At 38.3% G+C, this 22,170-nt stretch overlaps 1 protein-coding gene across 2 annotated transcripts in view; it reads left to right on the forward strand.

Moving 5' to 3' along the window:
• Positions 1-13,674: 13,674 nt before the first annotated feature.
• Positions 13,675-22,170, forward strand: part of VRK2 (VRK serine/threonine kinase 2) — an 89,988-nt gene continuing 81,492 nt past the window's right edge. Inside the window, exons 1-2 of one of the 2 annotated variants that reach the window (XM_068564344.1) lie at positions 13,675-14,104; positions 15,813-15,953. In XM_068564344.1, the coding sequence (XP_068420445.1) occupies positions 15,818-15,953 (136 nt within the window). In that variant the 5' untranslated portion in view covers positions 13,675-14,104; positions 15,813-15,817. The remainder of the gene's footprint in view (positions 14,105-15,812; positions 15,954-22,170) is intronic. The other variant, XM_068564343.1, reaches the window with a different exon arrangement.

A 22,170-nucleotide genomic window follows, 5' to 3' on the forward strand; every position in this document is an offset into this window, starting at 1 on the left:
AAATAGAGCTCAAACAAGCTCTTAATCTACATCTTTAATCTAGATGGAGACTGTCTGACTACTGCACCTGGACTCACCAGCTATTTTTAGGATTCAGGAAATTGTTTTCATCTTGGGACTTCTATTGATCCCAATTTAGTTCTTTGTACAGCCAGAGAGAGGTGACACTTTAAGAGTGACAACCGGTAACATTATTTCCTGGTTTTGTCCATAGTTCCTATTTACTATAGCTCTATAACAAGGGTTAGGAATATACAAAAAAGGAAGCAGTTTTTTTCCAAAAAGTAATCCAATAGAATAGTTTCTGGGTTCTTGAAACTCTTGACAGTTACATTAAAACACTTAGCAATTTGATCTCTCTTGAAAAATACCTGTAGACGTTCTGGAAGATGAAACATCTAATTGCAGTTTAGTCATCCAGTAACTCTAAAAAAGCTAGCTGAGAAGTCTATTTATAAATTCCTTTAAAAGCCTAAAGAGCTCTATGGAAGCTGATTAACTGTTTTCTATTTCTATTACAAACCAAACTGAGGGGAAAAAATAAAAGACAAACCTCCCGGCATGAAGTGATCTACATAATTTGCATCTCCAATTTTCTTCCACCTTCCATATCTTTTACCTGTTTGGCCAGCTTCCACCATTATTTTGTCTTAGACCAATTTCCTCACAGGCACCATTGGGCTTAAACTCTCAGAGGTCTGATTGCCCTCTCTAATGTTGTTTAGATGGGAACTTTTTGCTTTGCATCAATTCAAGTAGAAACTGACGTTTACAAAAGAAACTTTTACTAACATTTAAGGGGAAAGTTAAGTGATTCTATACTAACCAAATGTAGACTTAACCAAGAGCTAATAGTATGGCTGGCATAGTTTGCAAGATCTTCTCCTATTTCCTTTTCTTAGCCACAATCTTTTCTCATGACCAGATTAAATTATTCAGTTTGCTAGGCTAAGGTATGCATAGGCTGCTTTCCTTGTCATATCCAGGTCCTTAGGAGTTTTTGTTTGTTTTTGGTTTTGTATCAGAATGGCCGCTTTGGTTCCAGGCTCTGTTGAGCTCCTGGTCTACAGTTATCTTTGACTGTTGACTGTTATCTTTCATAGTCAATTGACTTTTCTTGAGTATCTGGATGAAGAAGGCACATTCCCATCTGCCTGCTAACAATGCTTTCTGATGTTGTGAAAGAAACATCCCACACAGTACTTATCATTGTTGTTTGCCCTTTTTGAACATTATTTGAGCTCTAGAGTCATTGGTCTTGTTTTCTAGTCTACACACCTGAGTGATCAAACCTTCAGATGGTGCTAGCCCTCAGGCTGCAAGTAACCCCCAGCCTGCAAATCATCCCAACAGGGGCGAGCCGTCCTCTCTGTAACCTCTCTAAGCTCCTGACCCACAGAGTATGTGAGCTTAGTAAGATAGCTGTTGTTTTATGACACTAAGTTTGGAGTGTTTGTCACTTCAAATGGTAATTGAAAAAATTGAGAATATAAATTTTGGAGTCCACAACACATACATTGCATTAAAACTTTGGGACTAGATGGGAATGAAAGGTGATCAGTGTCTGTGCCCTGAATAGAGCCTGAGCTGAGACAGATTAAGCAAAGTAGATTTAGAAGGAATAGCCAGTGGGCTAGAAGGAGCACCGGGAGAATGTTGGAAGAGACCTGAGATTGCAAGGGATGCATTTTTTGGTGATGGGACCAAGGGTATGATTGCCAGTTTCCTCCCATCCTTCAGAGTAACTGACTTCAGTAGATTTGACTTCAACAGTTGACTTCAGTAGGAGTGGAGAAAAAAAATCATTGAAGTTGAGGGGTCAAATAAAGAAAACTTTAAAATACATTTTAAAATTATATTTAAAATACTTATTTAGACTTCAGTTCATCAGTGTTTACCACCAGTATCTTCCAACAGTAATTTCCATAATTTACATGCAATCCAGATGATAAACGGGTGCTTTCCAGTCTTTCAAGATCTAGACAAAATGAACTCAAGGTCGTTTCCTAAAATTTCTATGGATTTTTAAGGGCTTGCATTCTCATGGCTACCTCTGGTCTATTGCTTCTTCATGTGCCATTTCAGATTTGAGTCACATTTGCTCAGATATGGACACGGACTCTTCAATTTACACACTCAAACACACTGACAAAAAAACGGGAGGAAGGTAGAAGAGGAGTTGAAACCATAGCAACCAAAACAACTTTTGAGTGAAACAGTAGACATCATTCTTGAACGATCTTTTGTCAGTTCTACAACCAATGTCTCCACAGTGATCTCTTACCTCATCCAACATCCAGCTTCATACCATCTCTCTGGTTTTTATGTTCTGTCTTGCTTCCTCCTCTCTTACTCTTGGAAAAGTAAGAACTTCACATTTTTCTAAATTCTATAGAGCAATTTTCCCTTCAAGTTGTCCAGCAAATGAAATTCTCTTCCATTAGTGGTGGTATGTTTATGAATAGATAGAAAAGAAACTCTCTTCTTACTTTTGACTTATTTTAATGTTTTATTTCCTCCAGGATTTTAGACACTTTATTCAAGTAGGTTTGCTAGTATATGTTATGACTTTTACATATTTGAAGATATCTCTATTTTTGTCATCATGCATAAGAATAACTTGATTGTGTTTAGCATTCTTAAGTCACAATCATTTTATTTACAGCTCTGTGGTCGATTCTTTTTCTTCTTTTATTTAGTGTCTTAGAGAAGAATCTTTGAGACCCATTTAATTTTGCTGGTAAGAAGATTTTTGTCCTGCTATATTATGGATATTTTCCCTTATCTCTGAAGTTTATTATCCTTTCTTTTGAATTCTAAAAGATTTTTATAAGTTTATCTTCTACATAACTAATGTTGCCTTTTCAGATGTAACAAATTGGGTTACTTTCATCTTTGGTTTATAACTTAGAATTATGTTATTTGTTTTTTTCTCTTTGATCCAAGAGAATTTTTTTCTAGAATGCTTTGTGGTAGTCAGAATAATGGCACACCACCGCTGAACACCCACCAAAGATGTCCATGTTCTGATCCCTGGAAACTATGAATGCTACTTTATGTGACAAAAGATACTTTGCAGATGTGATTATGTTAAGGATCTTGAGAAGCGAGCATCGTCCTGGATTATCTGGGTGAGCTCAGATAATGTATTATCAAGGGTCCTTATAAGAGAGATCAGGAGAGTAAGAGCCAGAGAGAAATATTGGAAGATGCTATACTGCTGGCTTTGAAGATAGAGCATGGGACCACAAGCCAAAGTGTGTAGGCAGCCTGTAGAAACTAAAAAGTCAAGGAAATGGACTCTCCCTTACAGTGTCCAGAGGAACACACCCTACTGTCATCTTGATTTTAGAATTTCTAACCTCCAGCTCTGTGAGAGAATAAATTTATATTGTTTAAGTCATAATTTTGTGGTAATGTATTAAACAGTAGTAGGAAATTAATGCATACTGTCATTAGTTTCATAGTAAAGTCTTGTTTAATTTTATTGCACATATGAATCAAAAAATGTTAGAATGGTTTTCTGTTTATTGTAGGAATTTTATTTTTTATAAAAGGTATTTTTGATTTTTTTAAAAAAGAATATAATGTAAATTATAGGATTTTTCCTTAAGTATGGTAATTTTTCTCAGTTTGGTCATCCATAGGGCTATCTATGCTTTCCTAGTCTTGTCTTATGGCTAAATCGAAATGGATATGATTTTCTCACTAGTATCTCTCCAGTCTAGATCAAGTGATAAATGGAAAAAGTTACAATCTAATAGTGTAACTCTGATGTCTTCCCAAATCTCAAGGTTTTTGAAATAACTCTTTCCTCTATCATAGAAATAAAGTAACTCAGGCTCCCGTCTAATGCGAGTGAAGATAATGTAGTTGTTTCCCAAATAATTTCTGAAGCCTAAGTAAGTGCTTACAAGTTTTTTTTTTGTTTTTTTTTTTCCCCTGAAACAAGTATCAAACACTTTATTCCAGTTCCTGCTAAGCGGGAACAAATTATTCCAGTTCCCACAAGGCAGGTTGATCTGAAATAGGAAAACTCCCCACATTCTTGACCTGGACATCAACGCTCCAGGAGAGTGAAGAGGGGGAAGAGGAAGAAAATTTAACTAAAATGATGGTTTACAATTACACAGTCCGACACAAAAAACCCGTGGGTGATCAGGAGTTGGAAGGTTACAAAATAATGAGGGTAACACTGGGTACAGGAAGAAAGCTGCTCCAGAACTTCAGGAGCCAGGCTAATAGGCCTCTCCCTGCGATACTGTCTGTGCTCACCCCTGGAGTCCATCTTGCCAGGGCCAAAGCCACCTCTGTCCCCACCACCCCGGCCCCCTCAGAAGCCCCCACAGTCCGCGCCTCGGCCTCGGTAGCCGCCCCGATCATAGCCTCCTCTGCCACCACGACAATCATCTCCATAGTTACCCCCCATATGAGAGCCTCCTGGTCCCCCTCCTGGGCTGTCTGGTTTAGGGGCCTTACACTGGTTGCAGTCATTCCTCCAAGAGAAGTTCATGTTCTCACACGTAGGATTAGGACACTTCCAGTCCCCTGTTCGCTGCTGTCCTCCACCGCCACCGCCGCCTCTGGGGAATCCTCCTCGGCCACCGCCACCACTGCCACCACCTCCATAAGTGCTTACAAGTTTTAATAACCGCTTGCCATTTCCCACTATGAATCATTTAGAGAATGATTACTCAGCAGCAAGAGTAATCTTAAAATGTAGATAGTATCATGTCACTCCCTTGTTTAAATTCTTCAGTGGTTCCTCATTTCACTTCGGGAAAGACAAAAAACTTTAAGCTCACAGACTTCAGTGTTATCTGTCCTGTGCCTACCTCGCCAGGATCATCTGCTGCTGTCATCTCTCACCATCATCCTTTTGAGGCCTTAAATACATCAAGTTTCTTCCTACCTCAGGACCTTGCATAAATCCTTTCCTCCATGAAATGTTTTTCCTCCCCACCCCTTCTGCCTCCTAACAGCTCTTCATCCTTCAGATTTCATTTTAAGTGTCATTCCCTCAAAGGTTTCCCATGACCTTGCCTGCCAGTTAAAATTAGTTCCTCCTGTTACAGCTTCTAATAGAATCCTATAAATTTTCTCAGTGATTATTTAATGTCTGTCCCCTCTAAAAAGCTATACGTTTTAAGAAGGCAAAGACTATGTCTTTCGTTACAGTCTATCTCCAGAGCCAAGCTCAAGTAACATTTGAGTAAGTGAATGAATCTGAATTGCTGTTTCTGGCTTCTCCATGGTGATTTCTGGCCATTGCATTTCATCCTCTGTTCTATTTCATTAATCTGTCTTAGCTTCAGAGCATGACCATCACCTCTCATCTTTGTTTTTCAGTCCCCAAGTCTGTGCTAAATGAAGGCTCATGCCAGGTTGCAGGTTTGTTTTAATTTTTAAACTTCATTTATTCATTCAAAATATTTGCACTGGGCACTATTCTAAACACTTAGTGATTCTTTCTTGGTGTGGAGAACAAGATGCAATGTTGCCAGCTCATTGCTCTATGAGGCCTTGTGGTGCCCTTGATATGGTCCAAATGTTTTGGTCCGTATATGTGAGGTTATGCTCCTGAGGATGCAGTGCCTGGATTTCAAGTTTAACCCTAATACTTCTGAATTTCAGAGGGTGGTGGTATTAATTTGCCAGTGTTTTCTCTACTGCATTATGAATATATTACCCTTTTAAAAGAGGATGTTTGACATTGGCACTGCATGCCTTCCTTCAAAACAATTCTATGTATGTCTATATTATTGATACTTTTAAAAGAAATGCATCAAGGTTTCTTGCATATGGCCAGTATTCATCTTTACTTTCTGGTGCTAATGTGGAATTTTTTCCTCTTTCCCATTTAAAAAAATATTTTATTAGACATTGCAATTGGAATATGAAAGCAGGGAGATAAAAGTCTGCCCTTGTTATTATCTTGCCCAAAAGCTGCCAGTGATTTCTTCACCAAACTATGATCTCCTTACCCTCTATCTTGTCTGTTGTCTATTTATCAGTTTACTTTTGTTATGGGTAGGAACTGCATTCTAGGAAATTGCTATGTATATTAAAAACTCACGAGTATCCATATAGCATGAAATATCCTGTAATAGATTGTCCCGATAGCCTCAGAGGAAGAATTTCATGACTCTAGTAACATTTGCATTTCATAGTTGATTGAGTACCTTGTGAAATGAATGAGCACTGTCATGAATACTTCACTCTGTTGCATCGCTCCAGTATATTGGCATTTGAATGTTCATCACCCCTATCAAATCAATTCAGCATTACTAACTTCACTTCTAGGGAATGGATTTTTGTAGCCTTCTTCTTCATAACTTGGAAGAAGAGAAAAGAGAAAGCTCCACGACGTATGAAAGAGTGCTAGATTTCCTCCATTTTATAAGTGAATTCAAGTGGCATCAGATGAAACCCAACCACATATGTGTGCGAATATGAAACACTAAGGTGTGGGTAACATTCAGACATAAAATGAGAACATTATTCTCTAATAGAGTTGTTCTTTTGAACGGTATTATTGGAGGATAATCTTGGAAAGAAGAACTTCTACAACTAGTTGTGGCTGTAATCCATTAGAATGACTTCATAAGAGTGGCTTGTAAATATCCTCTTAAACATACTTGAATGAGAATAATTTATCTCTTATGTGCTTGAGACAGCTAAATACAGCATGGTCTTTCCAGAAATGACACCAACACGATATATCATTAATTTTATCCAATTGTTTCCTGAAGTGACCCCAATTATCTGATTTTTTTTCAAGTAATAGAGTTCATTTACAGAAAGTAGAATATAAGCAACATTGTATTTTATTTTCCACTAAGAAAAGGAGTCTATTTGATATAATAATATTACTTTGGACCCTTTATATTGAAAAAAAGAATATATATCTCGTTAAACTATGAAGTATCCACATTCAACTGGGTACCTAATTATCTTCCCTGAGGACTTTTTTTTCAAGAACAAATGTGATGAGGCAATGAGTATATCATTAGTTTCATTTTATAGAGATAATACTCATGCATTTTTCTTTGTCATAGTAAGTAAAACGTTTCAGAGGTCTAAAATAAAATATTAATCTACTCCCACCTTTCCTATTCCACATCCTGAGAGAACCCAGTGTAATCAGTATCAGGATGATGTCTATCTTCCACATCATTTTCTATGTTTATACAAATAAAATTAATACAAAATATGTATATATGATGTGAAAATATCCAAGACAATATAAAAATAAATTCTATTTATTTAATTCTATTTGTTTAATTCTATTCTATATTTCTATTATAAAATTACTGTAATCAAAAGAATATGGCATTGGCTGAGGAATAGCCCTTTCGCATACACACCCCTCTATATTCTGTGTGGCTGCCACACATGAGCGGTTAGTGTCAGCCTCCTGCTCAAGCTTCCAGTGATCCTCCATTGTTTGTAGTAGTTCTGTCCAACAAAACTTTCTGTGGTCATGGAAATATTCTATAACCTGTTTTATCCATTAGGGTAGCTACTAGCTACATGTGGCTATCGGGCATTTGAAACATGGCTCATGGAACTAAGGTACTGAATTTTTAATTGTGCTTAATTTCAATTAATTGAAATGGAAATGGTCCCAAGTGGTTTGTAGCTACTGTACTGGACAGCACAGATCTGTAATGTCAAACCCAAACTCCTTATCAAGCATTTAAGATCCTCCATAATTTTATCTCAGGTGACCTGAGATCAAGGCCTATAGGACCTTAGAATAAAAACTGAAAGATAGTGGTGCTGCAAACACAGGAGAGCCTAAAAGCGTGGCCTACAGGACACATGGGAATACTGGTTTTTTTTGTTTTTTTTAAAGATTTATTTATTGATTGATTGATTACTATGTTGGGTCTTCGTTTCTGTGCTAGGGCTTTCTCTAGTCGCGGCAAGCGGGGGCCACTCTTCATCGCAGTGCGCGGGCCTCTCACTATCGCCGCCTCTCTTGTTGTGGAGCACAGGCTCCAGACGCACAGGATCAGCAATTGTGGCTCACGGGCCTAGTCGCTCCGCGGCATGTGGGATCTTCCCAGACCAGGGCTCGAACCCGTGTGCCCTGCATTGGCAGGCAGATTCTCAACCACTGCGCCACCAGGGAAGCCCGGGAATACTGTTCTTACCTCTGCTTTGAACATATCATCAACTTTATTATTGAAAGCACAGCTTCTGCTTAAAAATCATTCAGCAAGTTTCCTTCCTCCTTTTCCAGTTCATAGTTTTGATTATTGCAGGCGTGTTAGTTGGGGAGAAAGAGGATGTAAAGGGTGAATATAGTCTTATGATTAATTAACCTTTTATGATGCATGTATTAGGGGAATGGATACAGTAGGACTAGCACCACTTCTGACTAACCAATTTTAGGTTTTACCACATTCAATTGTTTGAGAGAGAATTCAATACATATTTACTTCCAATTGTTTAGCAGCGGGGCTCTACTGAATAATATCTTTGGAAAATATTTTATGGAGTCGTTGACATATTGACAAATGACAAAGAAATTTTTTTGTATCATTGTCTTTCATTTATATGGACAATCAAGAATTATGTCTTTTGGACAAACAAGTTCACACTTTGTAATGGTCTTGTATGTGAAGAATGCAAAGAGCATAGCTATTTGGTCTGATTATTTATCTGATAGCTTTGAGATTCCATTTATCTGAATAATATTATTTTCAAAATTTCTGTGTCAGTAACTGCTTAGCTCTCCGGGGATTGCGCATTTATGAGTGCAAATGGCCTCCTGATTTTTATAAAACAAAACTAGCTTCTTTGGCAGGCAAAATGTTTCCAATGAAGTGATCTCCTTTTCTCACATTAAATAATAAAGATTGGATTTTTCTAAATGTTTTGTCTATGCAACATCTTTAACACTTTAATTGATTTGAAATGATCTTGGCCTTGTAAAGCAAGTTCTCTAAATGGTTAGGTTTTTCTTCTTTCTTTGAACCAGTGTAAGCATTTCTACAGCACCTGGTTCTTTGAAAAGCAGAACCCATGCCATACCTACAAGTTGGAACCCCTCCAGGAAAGTCCTTTTGTTTGTGTGTGTTTGTGGTGAATCATTCATAGTCTGTGAGATCTATCAAAATAGCGTCTGAAAACCTTGTTTTCCTATTTTTTTTCTTCTGATGACTCACACTTCAGTGCTTTCATGCCTAGATTCTTTTTTCTTTCTTGTTTCTCATCATGTTCATTCAGAAGATGTTCTTTCACTAGTTCCAAAATTTGTATTTCTATATTCTGTCAGTTTTCATCTTGAAACATACACACAGCAATATGCTCGGAATTATAAAATTCTGCATTAAATTCCAACACTTAAAAAACCCCTCATCTTCTCAATACAGGTTTACCTGCACTTCTGTTCTCATTTTTATTTAGTAAAAATTTATTAACATTTTAATTTCATTAGCGCCTGAAACTCTATTTTATCTGTTAGGAAGATTTTGGCTATGAGAAACATAAAAACCAATGCTAAGTGGCTTAAACAACAAGGGTACTTGATACCTCATGCATGAATATGAAAGGTATGGTGGCTTCAAGGTTAGCTGAATGAGTAATAATGGTCTCAAGGACTCAGGTTCTTCCTATCTTTCTCTTCCGTCATTCTTTTAAGTCAGTTTTATTGAAGCATAACTTACAAAAAAAAATTCACGGATTTTAAGTGTACAATTAAATGAATTTTGACAAATGTATAATCATATAATCACTACCACAATCAAGAAATTAAACACCTCTATCATTCCAAAAAGTTCCGTTAGCCCCTTTGCAGTCAGTCCCATCCCCCCAACCTAGGCCCTGCCAATTTCAATGGAATTATACAGTATGTACTCTTTTGCATCTTCTCTCCTTCACAAAGCATCATGTTTTTGAGATCCATCCAGGTTGTTGCTTATATCAATAGTTTGTTCCTTTTTATTGCTGAGTGATAGTCCATTGTGTAGGAGATATATTGCATACCACAATTTGTATACCCATTCACTAGTTGATGGGAATTTGAGTTGTTTCCAGTTGTTGACTATTACATAGGAAGTTGTTATAAACGCTCACATACAAGTCGTTGTGTAGATAGAGGTTTACATTTCTCTTGGGTAAATACTTAGGAACATGAATGCTGGGTCATACGCTAATTATATGTTTAACATTACAAAAAAACTGACAAACTGTTTTCCAAAATAGCTGTACTATTTTGGATCCCTACTACCAGTGTAAGAGAGTTCCAGTTACTCCACATACTTACTAAAACTGGGTATCTTAGTGCTTTGTGAAGAGCAAAATTTTTAATTTTTATTAAGTTAATTTATCAGTTTCTTCATTTAGGTTTTCAGCTTTTTTCCCCCCCTGGGTACAGTCTAATCACACAAATTCAAAGATTACAAAGATTTACCAAATCCAAGATCATAAAATCTTTCTCCCAGGTTTTCTTCCAAAAGTTTTATAGTTTTAACTCTTGTATTTAGATTTAGGTTTATGATCAATTTCAAGTTAATTTTTATGTGGGGTATAAATTAAGGGTTGAGGTTATTTTCTTTTTTCCTCTCTTTCTTTCTTTTCTTTCTTTCCTTTTTCTTTCTTTCCATAATAGATGTGATAGATAGATAGATAGATGACAGATAGATGTTCTAAGTGTTCTAACCTCATTTGTTGAATGTTCTGCAATTTCTAGTGTGTTAGATTTGTACTTTGTTCTATACCCAGGGTCACAGATGACTGCAAAAATTCCAGGTATCACATTCGGCATGACATGCAGGAGAGACCATCTCTTCATAGAAGTGTACAGGAAACTTTTATTCAGCTCTTATTACCTACACTTCATACATGCTTCCTGTCTAAATCAATCAGTGGAAAGGGGAATGGGACCACCATTATTCATCTATTCTTTTAACAAGAAAGTGGCATGTTTTCTATATGCATTCTAGGGGCTAGGAGTACAGTAGTGATGAGAAGAGTAAAAATTGTTGCCTGCTTTTATGGAGCATACAATTTACTGAAGAATACTATTCGTCTATTTTCAAAATAAATAAGTAACCAGTATAGTATGTTGTTGTTGTACAGTATTAAGCACTGGGAGGGAAAAAGGAAAAGGGACTATGAAGTGTTGTGGGTAGGTTGAAATTTTAGATAGATTAGGAAAGGGCTCATGGAGTTGACTTTTGCATAGGAGACCTGAAGAAGGTGATAAAGTGGGCCATACAGATATCAGATTGAAGAGTGGTCCAGACAGAATGAAAAGTGCAATAGTCCTGAGAACAGCAAGGAGGCCACAGTGGTTGCAGAAAGTAACAGGAAATGGGGGAGGTACAGAAACATGTAGATCATTGTAGGTAAGTCATTCTCAACCAGCAGCAATTTTGGCAAAATTTACAAATTTTGGTAATGTCTGGGGGACATTTTTGGTTGTCACAACCTGTAGTACTACAGAGGCCCAGGGTGTTGATAAATAACCTATAATGCACAGGAGAATCCACTTTTGACTATCCTCCCCTTTGTCAACAAGGAATTATCTGGCCCAAACGTCAATAGTACCAAGGTTGAAAAACACTGTTTTAGGTCATAGTGAGGACTGGCTGACAATGAGTGAATTAGAATGTCACTGAAGAGTTTTGAGCAGAGGAATGATCTAAGCTTTTAGAAAGATCATGCGGCTGTTTGTTGTGAATATACTGAAGGGGTAGAAGGGTGAGAAATAGGATAGCTTTTAGGACGGTACTACCAGTATCCAGGAAAGACATGGTGGTTTGGACCAGAAAGATAGAAGTAGGAGTGGTAGGAAATGATGGATTCTGGATATATTTTGAAGGCTGAGCTAACAGGATTTACGAACTGCTATGAACTAAATGTTTGTGTCCTCCTAAAATTTGTATGTTGAAACGTAATCCCCAAGGTGATGGTATTTGGAGGCAGGGGCCTTTGGGATGTGACTGAGTCATGAACTGGGCCAGACTCAGGACTGTGGGGAATACATCTCTGTTGTTTATAAACCACCTGGTCTGTGGTATTCTATTATAGCAGTGGAAAAGGGCTATGATACTAACATACTAGGTATATATAGGTATGAAACAGAGGAGCTATGTATGACCCCTTAAGAGTAATCTGTTGTGCCTGGTGCTGTTGTTGCATCTTCCCAAAGATAGTAACCTGGGGAGTGGGTAGGAACCTGAACAAATTTGGAATGGGAGATATAATGCCCATATAAACGTTTGGACAGGCAAACGACAGCATCTGTTACATATATATCTTATAGAAATAAGAATGGATGTTGTTATATTAGTGAGTGACTATCTTAAGGGGCATGATTATCCTATGTATAGACTATTGAGTTTCTTTAAAAATGCTTTTTTATCCACATGAGAGATTTTTAAAAAGTGTCTTCTCATGCCACCTTTCATCTGGTGACAGTTTGATAGATGTAGGAAGTCTTAAAACCCTATTCCATCAAAGTCATTGAAGGATTTTGACTTCCAGTATTTGCATCCCAAGCAATTACTGACTTCCCACATAAGATGTTGATGTTTTGTTTAAGAATTGCTTTCTGAGCATTTGTTTTGCCTAACCTAAAATATTATAAGCTAACTATGAGTCCTTATTATATGTTAGAAAACTACTTATTTCTTTCACTTAATTATCATCATAGTCTTATAACCAATAACCTGACAAACTCTACTTAGGCTCCTTGACCAAACTCTACTTAGGTTCCCCTGAACTCTTCCTCAAATAGGCCTTGACTTTTGGACTTCCATGTTCTCTCTATACTGTCCAATTTTAGCAAACATCATGCTAAGTTTAGCCAGAATCTCTCCATTCCCCATATCTAATCCAGTTCCTCAACCTCCACCACCCCCCAGGTGATGTCTGATCACCTTGGCCCGTCTTCAGCAAGAATTCTGTTAGCACCATCTAACCAGAATCCTCTCCTCACCCCTGATATTTCCTCTTAGTAATTTTCCATCCACTGACCCCCACCCAGGTCCTCGGCTATAAATTCCCGCTTCTCTTTGCTGTATTTGGAAATTAGCATAGCTCTTTCTCCTATTTCAAGAGTTTTGAATAGTCTTCCTTACCATTTTAAGAAAGGTCGGAATAATTTTTTCTTTAACAAACCTTCTTAACCTGAATAACTAGGGTTATTTCCATTTCACAGACAAAAAAAAAAAAGGAAAGTTTTGTAAAGTAATTACGTTTAGTCAAGATTATCCAACTAGTAAATGGATCTTGAGCCAATATGCCTCTGAGAACTTAAACGCTGTGTTATAGGCCTTCCTGCTCACAACAGGCTTCTTGCTCTAGAAGCCTGGCCAGTGTGACTGGCTGCCCGGGTAAATGCTCAGTAAGGACCGGCCCATTGACTTGGAAACTCTAGGTACCGAGATCATGGTACTAGAGACCTGAAATTCCTTCTACACAAATGCACACCAAACTGATCTGATTGTAGACCCGCCGCCGCCTCTTTGTCTCTGCGTCTCCGAGCGCTGACAGGCCGCCTGAAGGAGAACGCTGGCCGCGGCCCAGGCGAGGCTCCGTGGGCCCCGGGCCGGAGTCAACGCCCAGATCGAGCCGTGTCGAGCGCGCGCTGCGCCGCGGGCGCAGGTGCAAGAAGTTAGTTTGGCCCCTTCCGCGGGCCGCGCCGGCTCCGGGCCCGCCTCCCCGCGGGATTGGAGGCCCGCGGCCCCGCCCGGCCCTGCGAGGCTGGCGGGAGACGTTGCGCGGTCTGGCGGCGGGGACGCGGAGGGCCTGGTTAACCTTTCTTCCCCGGGTCCTGGAGGTCGCGTCGGGACCCCACACTTCCACGCCCCGCGCTCCGCGCTCCGCCTGCCCGGCCTGCGTGGCGCCCCAGCCCGGGGAGGAGCTGCGGTCGGAGAGAGAGACGCCGGGGCCTCCGGGCCGCGCCCCAGCCCCGGACGGGCAGCGGCCCCTGCTTTCGCGGTTGGTCTTGGCTTTTTTCTAACTCAGTGCGTGAACCTGGCGTCCCTTCAACTCCCGTTCGCCCAGAGGGCGGGGCGGAGGAGTGAGGCGGGGAAGGAGATTGGGATTCTCTTTTCGTCGGTCTAAAGGGAGCTTGAGTCGGAAAGTGAGTCTCCAGACGCTGGCGAGCTTCGGGTGGTTTGGGCCGGCCGGGCGTGGGGGTGTCCTGGGCCGGCGAGCGGGGACAGGCGGGTGGTGGGCCGCGCTGCCCCGCCCCTGCCTCCGCTCTCACGGTCCTCCGCCATGTCCGGCCCAAGCCCAGTCTTGGCTCGGGTTCAGGACTCTGGGTAGCGGTTTGTCCCCGGAAACTCGTGTTGAGCACTTTTCATCGCAGCCCTGGGAGGGGACCCCAAAGCAGCAGGACGTCCGTGTCGGGGACTGGCCTTGAGAGGAGGCTGGCGCTTCCTCCTGTGAACTTGAACTCCGCATCCATGCCCAGAATGCGCATTGTATAGTCAGTCACCTTTCAGGTCTCAAGTTCTGATGCCACAGAGTTGCCCCCAAACTAGGTTTGTCTTCTCTATACTGATTGAGAATTTATGCCCTGCTGAAAAGTTGTTCTCTGTAGACTTTAGGTTTTTAAATCAGCAAATAAATGTTGGGCCCCAGTATATAAAGTACTGGTCAGTATATATAAAGTACTGGTTAAAACTTTTCCTGTTTTGGGCATCGTTCATTTAAGTTCCTGGCTTCCCTTGTGTTCGCGTTAGGAGGAGGACAGGTGAATATTGTTAAAGATTTCTGCTGTGTTCCTTTGCTCTACCTGTGGTGTTGCTGCTGAGTAAAAGATAGGGCGTTGATTAAAGTAAGTGAAGCAGGGAAAACCTACTAAAAGGAACAGAAACCTTCTCATTCCGAAGATGGATAGCGTATACATTGAAAACTTTACTTTCATTTCAAAAGTACTCACCAGTTTTAAAAAATCCTTTGGAAATACTTAGAGGATTGCAGTTACTTTCACAGTTAGTTTCAGGCCTATATGCTGTGTGTGTGTTTTCCCCGAAGAAATTTTCTCTTCCGACTCAAAAATCTGGTGAAATTCTCTAACCTGTGTACAATTATAATTAATTGGGTAAAGTTGTATGGCTGTACTGTGGAGTCCATACTTTTGTGGTTGGCAGTACTGTATTAATCTCTAAGACAGGGCAGTTTTCACTTTGGTGAGGGTGGGGAAAGGACAGGATATAGAGGAACAGAAAGAAGCTGAAAGAGTAGTGTGCCAGCCTAAAACTGCACAGTGGCCTAGTGCTCTGCTTAGTTATACATCCATGAAAACCCAATGCTTTGCTCATTTAGCAGATAGTAGTACCTAGTCTGTGTCAGTTGCTGGGCTTGGTAATGATGTACATTGCCGTCGTCCATGTTTTCCCAGTCAAAAGCTGTATTTTCTTCCCTAGTGACTGAAGAGCTTCTCATCTTTGACACTTAGCATTCTCAATGAAAGGAGTATTTTCATATAGATGAAATTTATTTTCTCTTTGTCATTGGATATTGTTAACTCATTTCTTAAGGTGTATTCTGCACTGTTAATAGGTATTTTGACTGCCTAACTGAATTTCGGAAATGTTAAGTGCGGTTCAGCAGGTTTGTTTTTTAACATCAGTGCCTCTTAGATTTCAATATTGTAATGTTGGTGAATCTCCAATTTGAATAAAATGTGTGGGCTTTCCTAAACCCAGTTGACTTCAGAATCCTAATTTCTGGGAACCTGGGAAAGTGCCCCATGGAAGACATTTTGAGAAACGTATTTTAACTGGAGTTTTCTTTGTTGTTGTTTTTATTTTTAATCACTATCTCACCCCTTCTGCCAACAGAAGTGATGCCACCAAGAAGAAAAGAGAAATACAGACTTCCTGTTCCACTTCCAGAAGGCAAGGTCCTGGATGATATGGAAGGAAAACAGTGGGTGCTGGGCAAGATGATTGGCTCTGGAGGATTTGGTTTGATATATATAGGTAAAGTATAAATCACCAAATATTCTTTTTTTTTCCAGATTATTATTATTTTTTTAAAATTTATTTATTTATTTATTTTTGGCTGTGTTGGGTCTTCGTGTCTGTGCGAGGGCTTTCTCTAGCTGTGGCAAGCGGGGGCCACTCTTCATCGCGGTGCGCGCGCCTCTCACTGTCGCGGCCTCTCTTGTTGCGGAGCACAGGCTCCAGACGCGCAGGCTCAGTAGTTGTGGCTCACGGGCCCAGTCGCTCCGCGGCATGTGGGATCTTCCCAGACCAGGGCTCGAAACCATGTCCCCTGCATTGGCAGGCAGATTCTCAACCACTGCGCCACCAGGGAAGCCCTCACCAAATATTCTTATATACGTGACTATAACTGTGATTTCTTAATAATATTTTGAAAATTGAAACTTTGAAATAAGGTATAATCCATAAATGTACTTTTCTAAGTAGTATGAAGATCATGTTTAGTAGAATGTCTGCGTTCAAGACATGACTGACCCCAGTCCTTGTTGTCCATGTTTTTCTGAATGACTCTTAGAAGTCTTTTCAGAGCATAATTACACAGTCTGCCAGACAAAATGTTAATGTTCTTTTTTGAGAGTGTTTTCCTGGAAACATTGCTTTTTACAGCTCAGAGAATGCAACTGTATGAATACAAACACTTTCCATTTGTGAATCTTAATCATTAATATTTAAGTAGTACAAGGTTCTGGTCCTTTCTTAACTAGGCCTCACTGGAGAACTGGGCCTTCATACCTCAAGGCATCTATTGCATGGAATGAATTAACTTCATTGTACATCTTGTACATCTAGAATGGTACTAGTTACATGCCATCTTGGGATAATTGTTTTTTTTAAATTAATTTATTTTATTTACTATTTTTTATTTTTGGTTGCATTGGGTCTTTGTTGCTGTGCGCGGGCTTTCTCTAGTTGTGGCGAAGGGGGGCCACTCTTCATTGCGGTGTGCAGGGTTCTCATTGCTGTGGCTTCTCTTGTTGTGGAGCATGGGCTCTAGGAGCGCGGGCTTCAGTAGTTGTGGCACTCGGGCTCAGTAGTTGTGGCTCGCGGGCTCTAGAGCGCAGGCTCAGTAGTTGTGGGGCATGGGCTTAGTTCCGCTGCGGCATGTGGGATCTTCCCAGACCAGGGCTTGAACCCGTGTCCCCTGCATTGGCAGGCAGATTCTTAACCACTGTGCTGCCAGGGAAGCCCCCATCTTGGGATAATTAAGAAAATAGACACTCATTTAGTTTTTGTGTTCTTTGGTACAGGTAAGGAACCTGAGTTGAGTTTACTTTTACACTACATTTAAAAATTTAAAAATTACACTGACTTTAAACGGATTATTCAGGGCTACCTTGTATCTGTAGTTTAATGATCAAGAAATATCCGTTACAAGATGAGATTTAATGAATAAAATAAGATAAATATTAGTGATTAAAAATATGTCCTCAAGGAGCAGTTCTTCTAAATATATTCACTCATTATATCTGTGTCTGTAAGGAATTTAAGAACATTAAACATTTCAAAGTGTAGGGAAGGAAGGACTTTCCCTCTACCTTCTTAAGTTTGATACCTGGGTTTATGAAATAAACTGACAACAGGCAGATTAACAGGAGAAAAGGTATACAAATTTATTAATCTTTTTAATGTTACGTGCACAGTAATATCAGGAAAAAAAAGTGAATAAATACCCTAAAACACGGTGAGATTTGAGAGCTTACATACCGTCTTAATAAGGGAAGGGGAGATGGGATACAGGCCACTTAAGGAACAGTAAATGATTTTTAGGAAAGATTAGTAGCCCTTAGAAGAGTAGATGGGGGCTATGATAGTTTATAAGAAAGTTTGGGAGTGATGTCAACTTCTCATCTCTTCTGTGATGAGTCAGTCTTTCCTGGTTAATGAAGCGCTCCTGGAGGGAATTTAAAACAGTGGAGTTTTTTTTTTTTTTTTTGGAGGCTCTGTCTTTAGGCAAATAAAGGGAGTTCAGAGGAAGCCTCTCCCTACATTTGCTATTTTTCAAGTGCCTTTAGTTCAAAATAATCCTTATGCCAAAGAGGCATATTTTAGGGTGGCATATTCTGCCACCCTTCTCACACAAACATGTTTCATGGATCATGAAGGATAAAGCTCCTCTTCTGATAAAATTAAGATTGTAGTTTTGAACAAATGGATGAAATTCAGTCAGTAAGTAACTTATTAATCACCTGAGTGTCTAATCTAGTTGGAAAGATAAGACCAACACAAAAATATTGTATGGGTTAAGTAAAGAACAGCTTCCCCATTTAAAGGATTTGAACTTGCTTGAAAAATGCTATGATTCTAAGTACTAGATTGAGTGACATAGACAGCACTGTTCAATAGAAATGTAATACAATCCATGTATGTAAAGTAAAATTTTCTAGGAGCCACATTAAAAAAAAAGTAAAAAGAAACAAGTGAAATTTAATTAAATAATATGTATTATTAAATACAATATATCTAAAGTATTGTAATTCCAATATGTTATCAATATTAAAAAAAGGAAATATTTCACTTTTATAGTTAAAGTCTTTAAAATCCAGGATGTGCCTAGTCATATTTCAGGGACTCAATAGCTACGTATAGGTAGTGGCTACCACGTTGGATGGTGCAGATAAAGACCCTGAGAGTACTTGGGATCTACAGAGAATAGAATTCTTTGTAGAGTAAGTGTTGGTTGAGACTCTGAATTAGTGAATTCTCTCGTATGGCAGAGAGTAAGGATCTCTAGTACATTGTCTTGATTCAAGGTCAGAGAAATGGAGTTGAATAAATTATTTCTGATGTGGCTGAGCTATAGCCTTGGATTGTACAGCTTAGTTACACTTTCAGTTTTCTAATGTTTGAATTATTTGAGTAATTTCAAAGAACTACAGAAAAGCATTGATTGTGATGGTCTTTCTTTTCTCTTTTTTAGATGTACGTATTATATGTGTTAATATGTATTTAAATTTAAGTGCGTGTTTAAAATTAAATTATATGTCTATACACATATACATATATGTATGTGTACATATATATGTATACATACTCACTACTTGTGTGGTTCCTGTTGTGAAAAAGGAATTTATTTGCTTAGGCATGTGATTTATTTGTCCCTATTTAGATACAGAAAAATCTTTGCTTCTTTCAGTCCAAGTACTGCACATATTTTTTTATTTATTTTTTTCTCAGTGAGATTTATTTTGCAACAATTTTCAAGGTTTCATATGTTATGAAATACCCCCTACTATCTGAATTTCAGAACCTGGATCCTGGAAATATAAGCAAGTGCACACGTTGGGGGAAGGACTTTAAAGAAATATTTAGCTGTTTTGAGGAAAAGTCTCCATACTTCAGAATATATAATAAAGCTGTGTGTTCCAAGTGTTGTTATTGTTCTATCAAAAGTGGCATTCATAAATCATAAAATCAGCTCTTCAGTGAGATGCCATCAGCAACAACTTCATTAAAATTAGCTTTTACTTATTTTCAAAGCTAAGCAAATCCATATGAAATTATATCATGTTTTTGCATTTTACCATGGTTCTCATCACTTCCTGTATATAAATGAAGAAGTAGGTAAATTCAGGTTTCCTTAATACCTTTGTGTCCAGCTACATTCTTTTTAAGCATCATATTTGCCAGATAATACTCTTTCAGCAGACATTTCATCAGCATTTGTTACCAAAGACTGAGAAGAAGCTAACCACTGTGTCTACCTCATTGTGTGTGTACAGCTGTCCTTGAGCTTTGAGATCAATATCCGAGGCCTTAGTAGTCAGCAAGAAGAAAAGGGGAAGGGGCAGAAATATTTTGTATTTACTCTTGACTTGGAGAAATAATGTGCCTGTAGCATTAATAGAAACAGTAATAATAGGGAAAAGAAAAGTCTAAATACAAGGCAAAGTTCCTTCTTTGTATATGAAAAGAGAGGAGGGGAAAAGGGAGAATGGAAGCTGGTTTAGGGGGTGGAAAAAATTGCTGTTATTTTGGGATCAAATAAGTGAAAAAAATTTCTAAAACTTCAGGAGAGAGAACTAAGAGTTTGAATTCTACTTTACTGCTAGGCTTAACATAGAACCAAGCAAACTAAGGGAGAATTGCACAAATAAAAGCATGGGTTTTGGTGTTAGGCAAATTTGGGTTGAATTCTGACCTGACTAAGCCTTTTGCAAACTTGAGTGACTTTCACCTGTTCATGAGTCTTTGTTTCTATTCTGTATGATAGGGGTAATAATAATAGTGATGATTAAGGTTTTTAAAGAACTTGGAACTCGATAAGCAATTCAATCTAATTTATTTATTTATTTAGAATTTCCCATTCTCAGTGATAGTTGAACTCTAAATTCAGTGTCTGGTGCCACAGGAGATTAGGTTGGTGACAAAGACATCTACTGGAGGGTTTTTCCATTTGTCGTGCCATGGACTGTGATGGATTTAACTACTAAATGTGGTAAAACTAAGAACATAAGAGAATCAGTGGAATGACATTTTACTTACCAACCTGTATCTATTTTTCCCACTAAAATTTACAGTAATAGCCATGATGACATAGTAAAAAGTTCTCATTTAAGCTGTATCTTATGTTTCAGATATGAAAGATACTGTGTTTCAGAAATTAGTCAAAAATCTAGAAAAACAGAATTACAGGTAATAAACTTCAGCCAAATTCTTCATGTACTCATGAAGTCTTCTTATATGAGTACAAATAGAAGTGATTTATCTGTGTAAGTAAGTTTTAGTTTTTTGAATTTGACCATAACCATGACAGTTTAGCATCTTTGGAATATCAAGCACAGTCTAGATGTTCAACAGTTATTTGCCTGAGAGATGGAGGTAGGTTGGGCTGCTTAATCCACACAAGCCAGTTGCTTTATTCTCTTCCATAATAATAGATGTTACCCTTAACTCCAGCCTATAATCTTAGAGATGTACTCCTAGTCACAAGAAAAACTGAGACAAATTAACTCTCACGATGTCATCTAAAAAAATCTATATATGCTTTATTGACAATAAATCAATAGCATTATCTTTTCTAAATAATGTGTTATTATAACTAAAATTAGCTCTCTTGAAGCATTAAGATCAATCATTTATTCATGGATAAATGTTTAGACTTCAAGTGACTGCCATGCATTTTTTGGGTAATCCTCTCAGATCAGCTCAATCTTGCTCTTTAGAAACAGAAGAAATCTTTTTTTGGGGGGGTGATAGGTCAGAGGGAAGAGGATAGGATGACTAGGAGTTTTAGAAATTATCAAAGTTTAATTCACGTATTTTACTGATGAAGAAACAGACTTCTATTTATGAAGAAATAGAAAAGATTATTTATACATGTATGGTTTTTACTTATTGTACTTTCTAGTAAGCTGGAATGGATTGATTTTTAAGGTATGCAGAGTAGTGTTCAGAAGAGCCTAATGATATGCTAGCAACAAAATGGAGTTACTGAAACATATATTGCTTCATTATATATTGCTGTGTTAAATGTTATTTTGGCAGTGTTTTATAGAGAAGGCTTTGAGATAAGCAGTTAGTCTTATCTGACACAGTGCTTACTAGGAACCACAATTGTTACTAGAAAATTTTGCAGATGATACTGTGCGGGTGAAAAGAAGAAGGAAATAAATATGAAATAAGGATAACTTGTACTAGAAACTATAGTATATAAGATAAATTAGTTCTCAGATAAAGGTGTAAGAGGTAATAGGTGATATAATCTCAACAGAGGAAGAGATCACTTGGGATTTTGTGAGTTTAATAAACTTGATGTACCTTTCACAAGAATATTTAAAGTCCCTAGAAGTTGTATTTTAATTTTGTATGTGTTGTCCATCGGCTATTAATTTTGAGTTTTGAAAGAGTGTTCATTTACTTATCAGTTAAGAAATCTAAGTATCTGCAAAAGTTTGGATTCTTTGTATAAAAAGAGAGTGTTCTTCTAAGGCTTACTTAGCCTTTTCTTATCTCTTTCATTTTTGTAAGTGTCTGATCTTCTTTTTAACATATTTTATATTGTGGGTCTTCATTTTCAACATTTCTACTCTCAAACTCTTTTGCCTTAAGGGAAGATTTACAAACTGCTCTGTTCTTCAATGATATATATATTATGTCTCTTCCACTGCACCTGTTACTATCTTATAACTGTTTACAATGGTCAAGGTTTTTAAATTTGAAACCTGTTTGCTCTAGGGAAATGTCTTCTTCATGC

The sequence above is a fragment of the Eschrichtius robustus genome, chromosome 15 (genome assembly GCF_028021215.1).
Source record: "Eschrichtius robustus isolate mEscRob2 chromosome 15, mEscRob2.pri, whole genome shotgun sequence".
Classification (NCBI taxonomy): Eukaryota; Metazoa; Chordata; class Mammalia; order Artiodactyla; family Eschrichtiidae; genus Eschrichtius; species Eschrichtius robustus.